Here is a 14577-nt window from a genome sequence, read left to right as displayed (position 1 = left end):
TGCCACTCCTGCTGGAGGTTAATATGGTCAAGTTAATATGCCTAGGGTTATCACTTAGAAAGGTAATTAATATTCATAAGGAAAAATATAAGTAGTTCAGAAAGTATATAGATCTAATATACCTATAACCTGTTATGCCCCAACGAGCTCCAGCACTGCTGCATTAGTTCCACCAACTGCCAATACGCATTCCGCACATGCTGGAGAATTAATGGGCCGTCCTCAATGAGATCAGGCCGGGCCTATCAGGCCAATTAGGGAACTTCGCACAGTATCTAAGCCCTGAGGAATCATTCCTCAGGACTCAGACACTGAGTTGCTAACTCTGCTTTGAGTGTCGTCAGTCGTCAGTCGTCAGTCGTCAGTCGTCAGTCGTCAGTCGTCAGTCGTCAGTCGTCAGTCGTCAGTCGTCAGTCGTCAGTCGTCAGTCGTCAGTCGTCAGTCGTCCAGAGCCTGTCGTCCAGAGCCTGTCGTAACATAATCTTGATCCATTGATTGAGAGCCGGGAAATAATGGCTCATGATCTAAATCATGTGCAATAGCCATGTCTATAAGAATAGTAATTTTTGAAGTGAGATTTCTCTCCACAATATTTTTATTTCCAGAAGAAAACAATCCATAAACAACCTACGTTGCTGGCTTTTGGTGCCTTGTAAAACAATGTACTGTAAGTACAGGGCATTTTCACATCAAGTTCCTCAATTTGAAATGATACAGCTGTGGACATTGTTTCCTCCTGCTCTGTTCTTTCATACAGTGCAGAAAAGGCTTTTGAGCAGTGTAAGTCTGTTCTAATACATTTATGATTCAGATCAGGTTTTATTAATGTGATTGAACTTATTAATATGATTGAATGGTATTAATGGGCAGCAGGTGTGCTTCCTATTATCCTAGTTTGCTATTTCTTGTGGTACTTGTCTGGGATGTTCTACTGTCACCTCAACTGTTGGCCTTATCTTTGTAACCATATGCTCAAACTGTTAATTGACCATTTCTGTTAGTATTGCATTTCACTCAATGCTGGTGATTATATTATACATAAATTAGGTATTTCTCAATCCAATCAATGGTACAAAAAATGTGTACTGTACCTTGGCTGTGCTGCTAGTTAAACAAATTTACTCTTCCTTTACATGTAACTAAATTAAACAATACATTTGAACAGGCTGGTGCAGACTTGTGATAGACTCTGTACCCCAGTTTTCTTAAAGCGTATCCATATATATAGAGAGACTACATACAAAAATTTCTAATTACAGTATCTGATTCATACAATGTGTAATGGCAAGGAACTAGGAATTAAACCCTCTATCCTGCACAGCAAAAGAGGAGCTTAATTCTCCTATAGCTGGATTATTTTACACATCTTAGCTTGATTTCCTTATTTAGTAGGTTTAACCAAATGGATAGTGTTTTGCTGTATTTATGTAGCCGTCTTGTATTTGCATATTTGGACCATGAAACAAGTAAACATTGAAGACCGGGACGAATACTATACCACAAGACAACAGACAACACAGATGAGACATCATCCATCATTACCATTATCACACCAAGATTGTGTTATGAGACAGTCCCTTATTCTGATCAAACTAAAGCCAAATGATGTAATGGCAATCCAGTTTGTGCCCTTGAAAGAGAACCATACCCCTCAGCGTTATTATTTATGGGATTTAATGTCTTTAATTTATTTTTATATTTTTATAAAAATATTTAAAAAAAATATTTTTATATTTGTAAATTGTGATTTTTTTTATTGTGGAATCTGCTGTTACATTTCTCATATTTTAGAGGTTCCTTGTTTAGAATGTGGGGAAAAATGGTTCCCATTCTTTGTATCTATATAAGGAAAGTAATTCAGCTGGAAGAATATGATCTGTTTTATTATAGAGATGGGCTCTTACAGAGCTATTAATGTCTCATAGTGTAAATGTTGAACAGTATGTTGTGTAACATAGTTTTGTCATTTATCGTCTGGTCTAAACACTTGACACTTGGTCATTACACTATTATCAAGCTGTAGCAGAGAATAAGGAAATCATGTACTGTGTAATGATTAGTAATCCTTGATTTTGGGAACTGGAATTATTAATTTTACAATTAGCTTGTATAGCAAGTTGCTATCAGGACCTGCTTTGCTTATTTGATTTTTATTTTTTCATTAATTTGATAACCTCCTTTATAATATACACTGCACTTCTGGTAACCACCGAGGTTATTTCCTGACCTTATTTTGTAACAATACAGATAGACAAGTAATTTTCAGTCAAACACATGTAGTTAGAAAAACAGCAGAAAATAAAGTCTTCACATTTAAAAGAAATGTCTTTCCAAATACTCACTAATGCTGCAGTATGGCCCACTATGGCCAGTTCTGCAGGCGCAAACTGCCTCTCCTGTCGACACAATCAACCTGCATGTCCCATCATTCTTGCATGGATTAGTGGTACAGGCTAAGAATTCAGAAACACCAAATTAAAATGGTATTGTTAAAGGAAACAGAACTAATTAAAAAAAATAAAATAAAAAAATAAATACAAAATCAGGTTGATATCAAACTTTTCTTCCCCAAAAAACTTGGACCTGCTGTTTGAAGATCTTGTTCCAAATTATACACATTTAAGTTTTAAAATAGGTTTATGCACAGTTCGCTGAAGCATTTCATTGCTGTTTTCAAAGCTGTGTGTAACCGTGAGGTATCTCTATTCTGACTAAAACTCTCAATGCCTTTATTCGATTATTTAGTTCTTTTAAAACAGAACAATGCGTGCAATAACAAAGTAGAGGACCTGAAAGACTGCACATCAGAGGGAAAGGAACACTTGAAAAGAGAAACATCAAGAATGCGAAGGTGACAAACTGCAGCCTTAAGCAAAAGATCCTGCCTTGAGAAGTTGCAGATGGCACTGGAACAAGAACTGGGAAGTTTAACATTTGACATGTAATCTTTACAGGAATGTTGAGCTTCAAGCCCATTTTTGTGCTGAAGGATTACAGCAAAAATATGGAAACAATTTAGCCATTGGTCTCCTAATTGGCTTTCCCCTCAGAACATACTGTACTGTAAAATTGTCAGTGCTGAGTTGGGCACTGTGATGCTAACTCCACATGTAACAAAAGAGTTCTTTCCGGACCCTATGCGGGCGACACAATCCGGGAATGAGTGGGGAAAACACGGGGAAAAAAGCATGCAGGATACGGGGATGAAAACAGGGGGGGCATGTCCATGAAGTGCTGGTGGTTGGGGGAGGTGTGGCCGAGGCAAACAATCCAGGGACAAGTTCAAAGAGAAATCCAAAAGTCCAAAGCGAGGCGGTCCATCCTAGACAGACGATTAAAAACGGGAACCGGGTCAGAACCAGCACGGGAACGGGAAATAAAACCTTAATGGAACCAGGCGCTTCCAGGTCCCAGACTCGCCTGGTACAGAAACCAGAGCAGAGCCTGGAACAGATGAGCGCTGGGCTTTTAAGGAAAACTGAAAAGGGGGTTGGAACAGGGAGCAGGTGCAGTGGGTGAGTAGAAAACAAGGAAGGGCTTGAGCGTCCTTAAAAGGAGGGGTTTACAAACATGACACCACAGATACAGCAGCAACTGTCATTATATAATTCATACCTGTGTATCGAACACGTTGGCACTCGATTAAGCCGTTGGTGCATGAACATTGTTCTACATTGCGCTTGTGGATTCTTCCCCAGGATTCGCCAACATCATAGTACCTGAGGTGCTCGTGTTCATAACATCTTCCTAATTGAAAAACGCAATTAAATAACCACAAATCAAAGTTCCTCCATCTACGGCACACTTACCTTTCACTGGCTCTGGTGAAACTAATTAAATTATAAACAAAAGCAAAACTTATTTCCATAAAAAATAGTCATGCAAGCTTCAGAACATACTGTAATAAAACAATATTATCACAATAAACAAATAATTCAAATCACACCAAAGTATCCCCAGTCATCCTCAACCCAACTAAATATCTGTTCTATATGATTACATCTAAAAGCAACAAAAAAAAATTCCTTTTGGAAAATCTAGAGTTCAACAGAGAAAAAGGAAAAATTCAATCAACTCAAAGTTTAAATACGTTATTTTTATTTTAAGGTGCTTAAATGTCATAAATACAAGTCACAACAGCTGAAAATAGTAAATAAATCAAGTCACTGATAATGCTACTCCTTATAACTCTGGCTTGAATTGCCTTTTCTCCTTTTTGCCTGTTTGACGTTCTGTTAAACACTAACTTATGAGAAATATTTGATTACTGAGATACGCAGAAAGTTGGGTCACAAAGAGTATCCAAGGAAAATCTATCAAAACATCAGTAAATTTAGTGCTTATACTTCAAAGCCAGTAGTTTAACGAATTAAATGCAAGAAACAGAAGCTATCTCATTAGCATTCTCCCTATTATGAAGTGATCTGAATTCCAAAATATGGCTATCAGAAAATTATACGTAAGAAGATAACATTAATACAGAGCATTCTGGAGAGACAAGCAAGATGGAAGAGGTCAATTTGTAAATCACAATGTTCCAAACCATGTGAGTGGGAGAGAGCAGATATGTAAGGGACAACTGAGATACTGGAGCACTTAGATGTGACAAGTTCATGACACATCACTGTAACACACGTTCAATCCGTTTCAATCCAGATCCCAAAGTCAGGTAGTAAATTTCAAGCAAATATCTCTCTGAGCATGGTGATATTGACACTGATGGTGACGCCGATCACCAAGAAGTGGAAGGTACACACACACACTGCCTAGATCAGGCTGTCACTGCAAATTGAGCAGCCGGGCAAAAAGGAAATTGGCAAGGGATGTCGACATGAAGACAACAATAACTTTGGAAGAGTTACTAAATTCAGTGTCTAAGATGGAAGAAAATGTCCATGAATCACTCATCAAAGGGGAGTTCTATGGAATGAAATATATCATCTCAAATCCAGCAAGGAGTCGAAGCACCTTAGTGATATTATAAATACATGGCAAAAGGCTTATTGAAAAATGGGAACATAAATGGAGCAAATCCTACAGGAAAACCTGCTGCAGACCTAAAACTGGGACAAAAATTCAGCTTTCAGCAGAATAGGCCAAAGTACAAAGCCAGAGCTACACTGGAGGCTTAATAATCGAATGAGAATATGTAAGAAAGTGGATGTCCTTGAGAGGCTCAAACTCTTGACTTGAATCCAATTGAAAATCTGTGGATAAACATGAAAAATGATATCCATATGTGAACCTCAAGAAGCTTGAGAGAGCTTGAGTAAATCTACCAAGATCCATGGGTAAAAAGTACACTAAGCCAGTGTTCAAAGTTGGTGAACTTACCCAAAAACAACGGCAGCCAAAAGTACTTCCACTAAATACTGAGTTTGTGGGTCTGAATACAAAGATAACATAGTTTTTTTTTCAGTTTCACAGACATTTACTGAAATTTATCTGGAGAAGTCTTCAGTTTGATCATTCAGGTTTTGAATAAAATATTCAGTAAAAAAATGTGCAGGCAAAAATGTGTAATTTCACAAAATCGAACATGAGAGTCTTCTCTTTAACTGGATCCAGTTCATTTTGCTTTCTTTCTTCTTGAATTTTTTAATTGATTTTGTAAGCCGCTTGGGCCTGTGCTTTCTAGTCTTTGACCTATTTACTTACTGTTACTTACTATTTACTTCCTTTTTTTTTTGGATGCAGAGTTTAGAGTAGGAGGTGTACGTAACAAAAATTAAGTCATACTTCAAAGAATTATGATTGCAAGCTTTTAAGCAACAACATGAGAAAAATGGGCACGGATCTCAATACTTGACCAAGGCACCGTACGTGGCAATCATGAGTAAAAAGAAGTATTAAATAGACGAAGAGAGAGAAAAAAATATTGGAATGATAGCTAAAAAAAGATAACAGTTTTTTGCAGTAATATAACAGCAAACAAACAGTAAAGGATCAAGAAAAGTGTCTCAGAGCTAATGGGAAACGTCAGGATGACGAAATCCAAATAGCTAATATAGGAGGAACATTTCACTGAGTTGTTTGCCAAGAAAGAAATTGGTATAATATGCTTCTGGCTGAGCACAGACAATGGCTTTTTAATTAGTATTAGCATAGAAGAGGTCGAAGTGTTACAGGTATTAGAAGAACTGAAGAAAAGCAAATTTCCAGCACCTGACCTATTTTATCCATTTTATATTAAGTATAGGAGACATCATTCATAATCTATTACCAAAACTCTTCCAGCAATCATACAAGATGGGAGTAACACACTTTGACTTGGAAATTGCTAATGTAGCACCCATCCATAAAAAGGGCAACAAAATAAAGTAACTGTAGAAAACAAAATATTTCTTGTAAGTATATGGAAACAATCATTTGAATTGGAGGGTCATCTGTAAATCTACAGTCATCTATAGGTCACTCAACACTAATTTCCAAAAAGATATGTCTTGCTTAACTTGTCAGAGGCCTTCGAGCAAGTAGTAATGGTTAACAATTTTTAGAAAACTGAGAGTAGACGTAATGGTCAATTCTCATTTTGGAATGACATACTTAATGGTATAGCACAGGAATCTGTTTTACAACCACTGCTCATCCTAATTTAAATAAATAATCTAGATTCCGATATGCCTAGGAAACTAGTCAAGGTCTCAGATGATACTAAACTATAGGACTCGCAATGTAAATTTAGAAGACTTGAAAGATTTAGGGAGGCAAGATTTGTTCAAGCCAGAGTGGAATTTAACCAGCGAATAACATTCTTACTCTTACAAATAGTGTCTAGCGTTTTATACTGACCAAGTAATCAGGATCTCAGTTTAACTTCCATGCAAAGTATGGCATACTGTACAAGACACTCAGATATACTAACTTGGGCATTAGCCTGAAAATCCTGATTCAAAGGGAAGAGCACCACCTACTGCTCAACCTACATTAAGTGCAGCTACAGGCTGTTTTACCTTGGGAGTTTTCTCCTCCCAGTCCTGATCAAGCTTAATCTTTCTTAGCTGATGAGATCTGAAAAAATCAGGCATGAAAGCAATAACGCTGCTATCAATCAGATCAGTTTGAGTTCTCTTATCATCCAATGATTGACGTATGACAACTCACAATTGCTCTAAATTCCAGACAAGTGGTATAAACAGGGCCTTTTTCACAAAGTTCTAGACTTATTGTTTTGCTTGCTAATCACTGAAGCATTTCTTCTGGGTACTTTAGCATGTAGATCTTCAAATATAGTGAAGTGTTGATGTGGCCTTTATAAAGGCAAATAATAATGCAATAAACATTAATGGAGATTAATGTTTGTTTTCTACCAGAAATTTAGTATGTACTGAAGCATTAAACAAATCTGTAAAACCAACTTACTGTATCTCAGCAGAATGTTATAACTTAAAGAGATTTTATATTCTGTATGAAGAAATTGCAAAATAATGACTCACCCAGTGTGCACAGTTTCCCTGAATAGGCTTCTGTGCAGGTACAGTGGAAGGATTTTAAATGTGGGACACTGGTGCATATTCCATCATTTTGACATGGATTATCCTTGCAAAAATCTGTGATATTCAAATAAGTAGACTAATGTCACAATGCATGGTAACCGACCACTTACATAGAGGAAGTAAGAGTGAGGTAAAATTGCAATTGGAAATATTTCTTTACACCATCCAAATCTAGAGAACTGCCCAATGTCAACAAATTGGTCTTGTGACTATGTCCCTCAAGCAAACAAAAGAAAGAAGACTATTACTCACCTTCCATTCAACATGCACTTTCAAAATACCCAACAGTACAATTACAGTAGGTATTAAAAAGAGGTCTACATTCACTGATACCACTGCAAACTCACAAGCACTAGGAAATAGTCACAGGTAGTACTAGCATTACTGCAACAGCGACGACTACTGCTACTGTGACTACACTGTACAAATACTACGACAGTATGAATCGTACTACTACTAATAAAACTGCACTATTTTGTATTTAAGTGCTTTATCTAGAAATCAAAAATGTAGTGACATATTTGTAGTAAAACTATAAAATATATGCTTTGGTGAAAAGCTAGGTCTTCAAGCAAGTCGTCAGTCGAAGAAACTCTACTGGATGTGGGCAATAGGTTGTACAGACATGATGCTAAACACATAAAGGCTCTATTGCTCATCATGTAGAGCCTAGACTTCGGCAGGGTGAGAAGCCCAGGATCAACACATCATAGTGATCTTAAGAGCTGGACTACACTCATGCCATAAATCCTTAATTATCTGGAGCTCAGCCACTTTGTGCCTTATGTACTGTTAGCTATAAACTTTAATCAGCAAGGTGTACAGATATTTTGGCTGATGCAAGCCTACTATTAACAATTCAACAATTGTATGTCAACTTTCCTGTTGTATTTTTTTTCCATCAAAACACATGCCCATGCAATATGTTTGAAAAGTACATTTCTTATCACACAGATATTACAAATCAACTTAGTTTCTTTCATAGGATATAATACTTGTTACCTTCAGTGTCTAAACTCCTTGTTGCACAATATCCCCAAAGCTGGTCCCGGTCAAAATTATGTGTAATAGAACACCTATGAAAGACAAACATTCATCAGGATTCCCAGTGAAAACTTCAGAAGTGAAACACCTAATAAGCATGCATGCGCGCTTTGAATATGCTAAAATTAATCAATAGAACACATATTTCTATTAACCAATTTGTCGGGGTAAATGAGTTAAATGAATATAGATTACAGTGTTCCAATGGTGTACAGTTGAGCACCATCAGTCAGCTGCATGATTCTGCCTGGATGGAGCTGTCACTATTAAAATGAAGAGCTTGGCACGCACGCAGAATACAGAGTTAGTGGTGGGCTGTAGAAGTGGTAGCAATACGTGCTCATAAGTCAAAAGACTTTGAAACTGTATCCGACAACCAATCCCAGAGAAATCCCCATATCATGAAACTCCTGTAATAAAAAAATCATCAGCTTCCACAGAGATTTCGGAACTCTGGAATTATGGCAATCTCTCACACACAATAACAGAATTTAATCATCTGAGTGATTAGTATTAAAACGGAATGCTGGGCCCATGGCAGTAAGTTTTATTTTTTGCTCCATTTGTCATTAACAATTGTATTTATCATCTGTTTAATCCAAGAGGTGCAGTGGTTGGCATTACTGCCTCACAGCACTGGTGCCCTGGATTCAGTTCCAGACCTGGAGTGCTGTCTGCGTGGAGTTTGAATGTCCTCCTCGTGTTACTCTGGGAGCTGTAGTTTCCTCCCACAGTCCAAAGACATACTGCTGGGTTAAATGGCTTCTGGGAAAATGAGCCTTGATGCGAGTGTGTGGTCTTTGTGTATGGCCTGTGATGGACTGGTGTCCCATCCAGGATGTATCCTGCTTTGCACCCGTTGCTTGCTGGGATAGGCTCTAGCTTCCCCACGATCCTAAATTGGTTTAAGAATTTAGAAACTGCATGGATCAACAGATGTGTTTAAACAAAGATACATGTGACCAAAAAAATAAAAATAGGTGATTTTTCTTTTTTTTAAATCACAATCAAAATCCATCTAATGAATGCATGAATGCAGGTAGCATTAAACACACCTCAAGGATTCATGAATGCAGGTAGCATTAAACACACCTCAAGAATTCATGAATGCAGGTAGCATTAAACACATCTCATGAATTCATTAATGCAGGTAGCAGTGGGACCACAACGGGAAAATCTGAATCCTGGGTAGGACACAGCTATTATGCCCCTGAGCAAGGTACACAGTAGGTCAATGACATTTCTCCAGTGAAATGTCCAGCTGTGTAATTGGGTTCAAAGGTCTTGTACTGTAGCAATCTTTTCTCCAGAACGTGGTGAGGAAGTGGAAAAAGAAGCACCCAGAGACAGGTTACAGGGTCTCTCGGGCCTGGGGAAGATTCAAGTGCCTTGATTCAAGTCCAGGACAGAGATGAACCATAGCATCGGCTAAAGCCTCATGAGGCGTACACCCAAAACCTCCACCTCTGGCGTTCATGAGAAAGAAGCTAGTCCCATTGATAGGGTGGATACAGTATCGACATTGTTCCTTCAATTCCCTCAGCCCGGAGGAAAATATGAATATTCTGGAGGTGATCAAGCTGAGAGTGGCCTGGGACCAGGAAATGGCAGACGAACAGACAGGGCCTCGGCAGAAGGGCAGATTACTGGGGCGTTACTCCTCCTCTCTGGAAGCCCCATGGGTGTCACCAGTTGCAGCAGTTGTTGGGACAGGGGGTTGTGCCCTGTTCTCAGAAGGGAAGTCAGGGCATTGTAAATGTGGGCTTTCCTCTGGTAAAGGTGTTTCCCTCCACCCCTAAATGGGGGACAATTCAGTCCCAATTAAAGATGACCAGTCAGTCCCCCGGTGGCAGGCATTTAAGTTAGATGGTCTCACCCCACCTCTCCACAACTGTGTACAGTCCAAACTGCCAGCAAAGGTAAAAGCTGTTTCCATGCACTTTTAGATCTGCCCAGCATATTCAGGGCCATCAGCTGTGTTGCAGGTGACACAGCAAAAACAAGGGCAGTAAAAAAAATCTCAATATTTGCCAAAAACATTCGCCAGTTCGTGAGGTGTCCAGTAGGAGATGAAATCCAGGACACCTACTTGGACAGCTTCATTTCACAGATCTATTTCACCCGGCCTGCTTGGTTAACAACAAGTTAACGTGTTTATGTGGAAGTGCATCGTTTGTGATGTTTTAGTTATTCAGTTTCTGTCGGGAAAGCGTTCGTTGTGGGTTGTGTGCTCACTGAGAATAATGCCTGTGAGTTGTTGTACTGCAAAATAAAAGAAACGCTAAATACCCCCCCCCCCAAAAAAAAAAAACAAAACACCATGGTCACCTACGTGATCACAGTCTCAGTACACGCAGAAAAGGATAGCAAAATAAATTAGAAGCACATCACACAAATAGGTGGAGCAGGAGAGTGAGTTGGTTGAGTGGGTGGAAGTGAATGCACTTAAGTCACCTCCTTATCTCTTACTTCTGCACTCTAATGAACTTCATTACAGTAAACTAGTGCTGCATTTATAACAGAGACATAAAACAAGATGTAACCAGTATAGAGAATTAACTCTACTAAATGAAAAAACCCTAATACATGGTTAGCTATATCATAGCACTGATCCCCCACATCTTACCATAGCTTTTCAGTGTTTTTATTAGACAGGCAGCTGTGGTAAAGACTCCCTCCATGACGAAATGGAAATTTGCATTCTTTACCATCTTCAGTGAGCACTAGAAGAAATGAATGATTTTCATTTTAGAACAGTCTTCCGCAGATACAAAGGCTCTGTAAGCTTGTTTGAGAACATGCATAAACAGGTTTCTCTGATAGTCTTGATTAAAAGCTCGTACTCAAGATCTAAAATGAAATCTAAAGGGTTACACTGAAATAAACTAAAACATATTAATAGAAACAATTAATCATAACATATATTTTAAAGTGCAAAGGTTTGCATGTACCATGTTCATGAATGGAAGCAAAATGCTTTAACAATGACTGTAATATATCATGTTTGTGGATCAACTGAATATTTTAATCAGATGGGGTGGCACTGTCGCTAAGGATCTAGGTTTTTGGTTCAAATACCATGGCTGGCAGAGGAATCCTACTCCGCTGGGCCCCTGAGCAAGGCCCTTAACCCCAGCCGTTCAAGGGGCACTGTTTAAATGCCTGACCCTGCGCTGTGACCCCAAGCTTCTCTCTCCCCTGCTGTGTGTGTCATGGAGAGCAAGTTGGAGTATGCAAGAAGACAAATTCCTAATGCAAGAAATTGTATTTGGCTAATAAAGTGATCTTATCTTATATTTAGATTAATTTTGGTTAGATGAATTCAAAATGCTACAAACTATTAAGCTAGTCATATTAATGTTGTTAATTTTGCTATTTATTTGCAGTTCTGCTGCCTTTGGTCTATTTTGGGTTTTGTGTGTTATATTGGTGAATATGATACTTGTGTCTGTTTATGCAGTCCATTTAATGACACAAATTAAAACAATATAAATAATGATTAACATATCAGCAATTACTAGTGAAGTATAGAACATTCCTGGTAATTAGGGACAAAAATGGCCATTCATTATGGGGTTTCAAGTTATAATTGAGGCCTGCTGTTTTGGGGAAAAAATGAACACACCTACCAAAGATCTCTTCTGCTGACTGCACACTGCACTGCTTGTTAGGTGTTCTGAACATTAACTAAAGTATTTTTTCATTTTTCCTAATTCAAAAAGGTTACAACATAGAAACATTTCTTATAAAGAGCAGCTTTCTTAAATTAATTAATTTAAAGGATTTTAATATTTCATAAACGGTGGCAGCCAGCTAAACTACTCTTTTAACGAATCTGTTCATTTATATATCTAGTAATTGGATTATCAATTTCCTAATTAGTGAAAATAAAGTAGTTTAATGGTTTTTGCTTATTACTTTGTCTGAAATCTGGGTCTCTTTCCAAAATACATTGGTTTAATCTCTGCAATAAACAGAGACAACCATTGAAGTACATTTTTCAAAACAATCCTGGTTCTAGTCATGAAGACAGAGCAATTATAATTGCTTTTTTAATTACAGTATTTTTTTTCAGTAAAGTAAGTTTGGTTTCCAAAGTTTGAAACTTCAGAATACAGTACACATCTACTTGATAAAATTAGCCAACTGTAAAATTAGCTAATTTCGGAATGAAAATCACATTTATCCGGCAATTATTAATTTCCACAGGTTTACTGTGCAATAACATTATAACATCACAAAATACAAGAGAATGTGGAAATTACTGATTTTATGAAGTGATAAAGAACACTAAGTACACTGTATACTGTAAGTGTACAGCTTCAAAGCAAGGTTACTGTTTCTATGCTGACAGTAATATCAATGGTTATTAAAGCCATGTGAAAATGTGAGTTAACAACAAACATTATGTCATCATTTCTCAAGAACTGATAGCTTCAGACAAATAATCAGTACAGTGCCTGTATAAGCAGCAATGATGTATTTTCTAAATATCACACAATTAAAGAGGAGGTATATGTACCTCACAGGTCACACACACAGTTTCCAGGTCAGTATGTTGTTTTAAATTAAAAACTTAATGGAAAACAGATATGTCTGATCCTGCACTTAGGCCTGCTACTTTTAACTTGTTCCTATTAAATTCTTTTGTTTGAGGGAGTCAGTTTTCATATACTGCTCACCTCTCCATGACTTTTAAACCACATTTACAAGGCAGAATTTGTTGTGCAATTGTATTTAAGCAAGAAGTCTTTTGCAATAGTTTCTGAAAGAGAAATGAGATCATACTGTACCAAAGAATACTGGCCAACAAACAATGCTTTGGATACTGATTGCATAACAATAATGAAAATTACACAGCAAGACTCCGAAATCATAAACACTGTCATATTGCTATTATTAAATGTTTCAAAAGCAATACTTGATAAATAAGACTGTCTGCACTGCCAAAGTTTCTTGTCATTAATGAATTTAAGTACTAAAAAAACACCTTACAGTTCTATTTAAATAATACTTAATCATCTTTTTATGTGTATTTTGCATATAACGTACAGTAGTGTGACAGAAGTCTCAACAGAATCTAACGTGATATAAAGACTATTATGACAATATGCTGTAACTCATTTATTACACTTTTTAAAACTGTCCTACTGGTGATTTTGCAGGTAAATGTATGCATAATCAACTCCTTACCTCTTTGATACCTCTGCCTTTGGCTGTGCACATTCCTAGAAATCACGATGTCATGACCAGGAAGGACAGCGCGCTGAAAGACACTGACAGATCAGTAATACCGATACCTCCGAACTGCAGCAACAACAGAACAGAATCTGTAATAGCCATTTTTCCCTTAATCAACATTGTATCTCTCATTTAACATATATTCAGGGAACATTTTGACATGCTCACAAATAAAGGTGTTCGTCGCTGGAAATTCTTCGTATGCAATCCTACTAGCAATCTTTCATCAACATTCTTCAGTCTCGTAAACCTGTTTACTCTCGGATGATAACCAGGGTCAACTCTTAACAGAGGTGCCCCGCTAGCATTTTACTTTTCAGTTGAACTGTAAAACGTAAATTCGGAAAAAATGTACTAGGCACTTTTATTTTTGCTGCATGATAAAAACAACAGCTGCCTGTAGTTTAAATCTGTGACGATGAACAAGAACTTACCGTCCTAATGCTGAACACACTGGGAGGAAGGATGAGAAGTAGTAGAAAGAGCATATTCTTGTATTGTTGTCGTTTTTTCTTATTCCACTAAATTTAATGTGTAACGTATGTTTGCGTGAAGCGCAGGTTATCGCTGTTGTAGCAAAACTTGGATCTAACTTTAAATATTTCCAGAAGTGGTTGGAATTATTTTTGGCTTGCCGAACGAAAAGCTGTTAAAAAAATAAAACAGAATTCAGCACATGGCCTGGAGTTCCAAAGGATCAAGTGGTGGGAAAGAAATCTTAATGGCTGAAGAAATGACTTGGTCGGGACTAGTTAATGATAACCTACAAACAGCAGTATGGTGAGGCACCAGAAGG

At 37.6% G+C, this 14577-nt stretch overlaps 1 protein-coding gene across 1 annotated transcript in view; it reads right to left on the bottom strand.

Annotated features, from left to right (window-relative positions):
- The window catches only part of LOC102696177 (hepatocyte growth factor activator), a 29904-nt gene extending 15415 nt beyond the window's left edge, over positions 1-14489 (bottom strand). Inside the window, exons 1-7 of the mRNA XM_069190093.1 lie at positions 14216-14489; positions 13734-13806; positions 11167-11263; positions 8499-8572; positions 7437-7550; positions 3616-3747; positions 2343-2453 (exon numbers count right to left, since the gene is read on the bottom strand). Coding sequence (XP_069046194.1) covers positions 2343-2453; positions 3616-3747; positions 7437-7550; positions 8499-8572; positions 11167-11263; positions 13734-13806; positions 14216-14269 — 655 coding nt within the window. The 5' untranslated portion in view covers positions 14270-14489. The remainder of the gene's footprint in view (positions 1-2342; positions 2454-3615; positions 3748-7436; positions 7551-8498; positions 8573-11166; positions 11264-13733; positions 13807-14215) is intronic.
- Between the last annotated feature and the right edge of the window lie 88 nt (positions 14490-14577).

The sequence above is a fragment of the Lepisosteus oculatus genome, chromosome 1 (genome assembly GCF_040954835.1).
Source record: "Lepisosteus oculatus isolate fLepOcu1 chromosome 1, fLepOcu1.hap2, whole genome shotgun sequence".
NCBI classification, from domain to species: Eukaryota; Metazoa; Chordata; class Actinopteri; order Semionotiformes; family Lepisosteidae; genus Lepisosteus; species Lepisosteus oculatus.
This window is presented reverse-complemented; position numbering and strand designations above follow the sequence as displayed.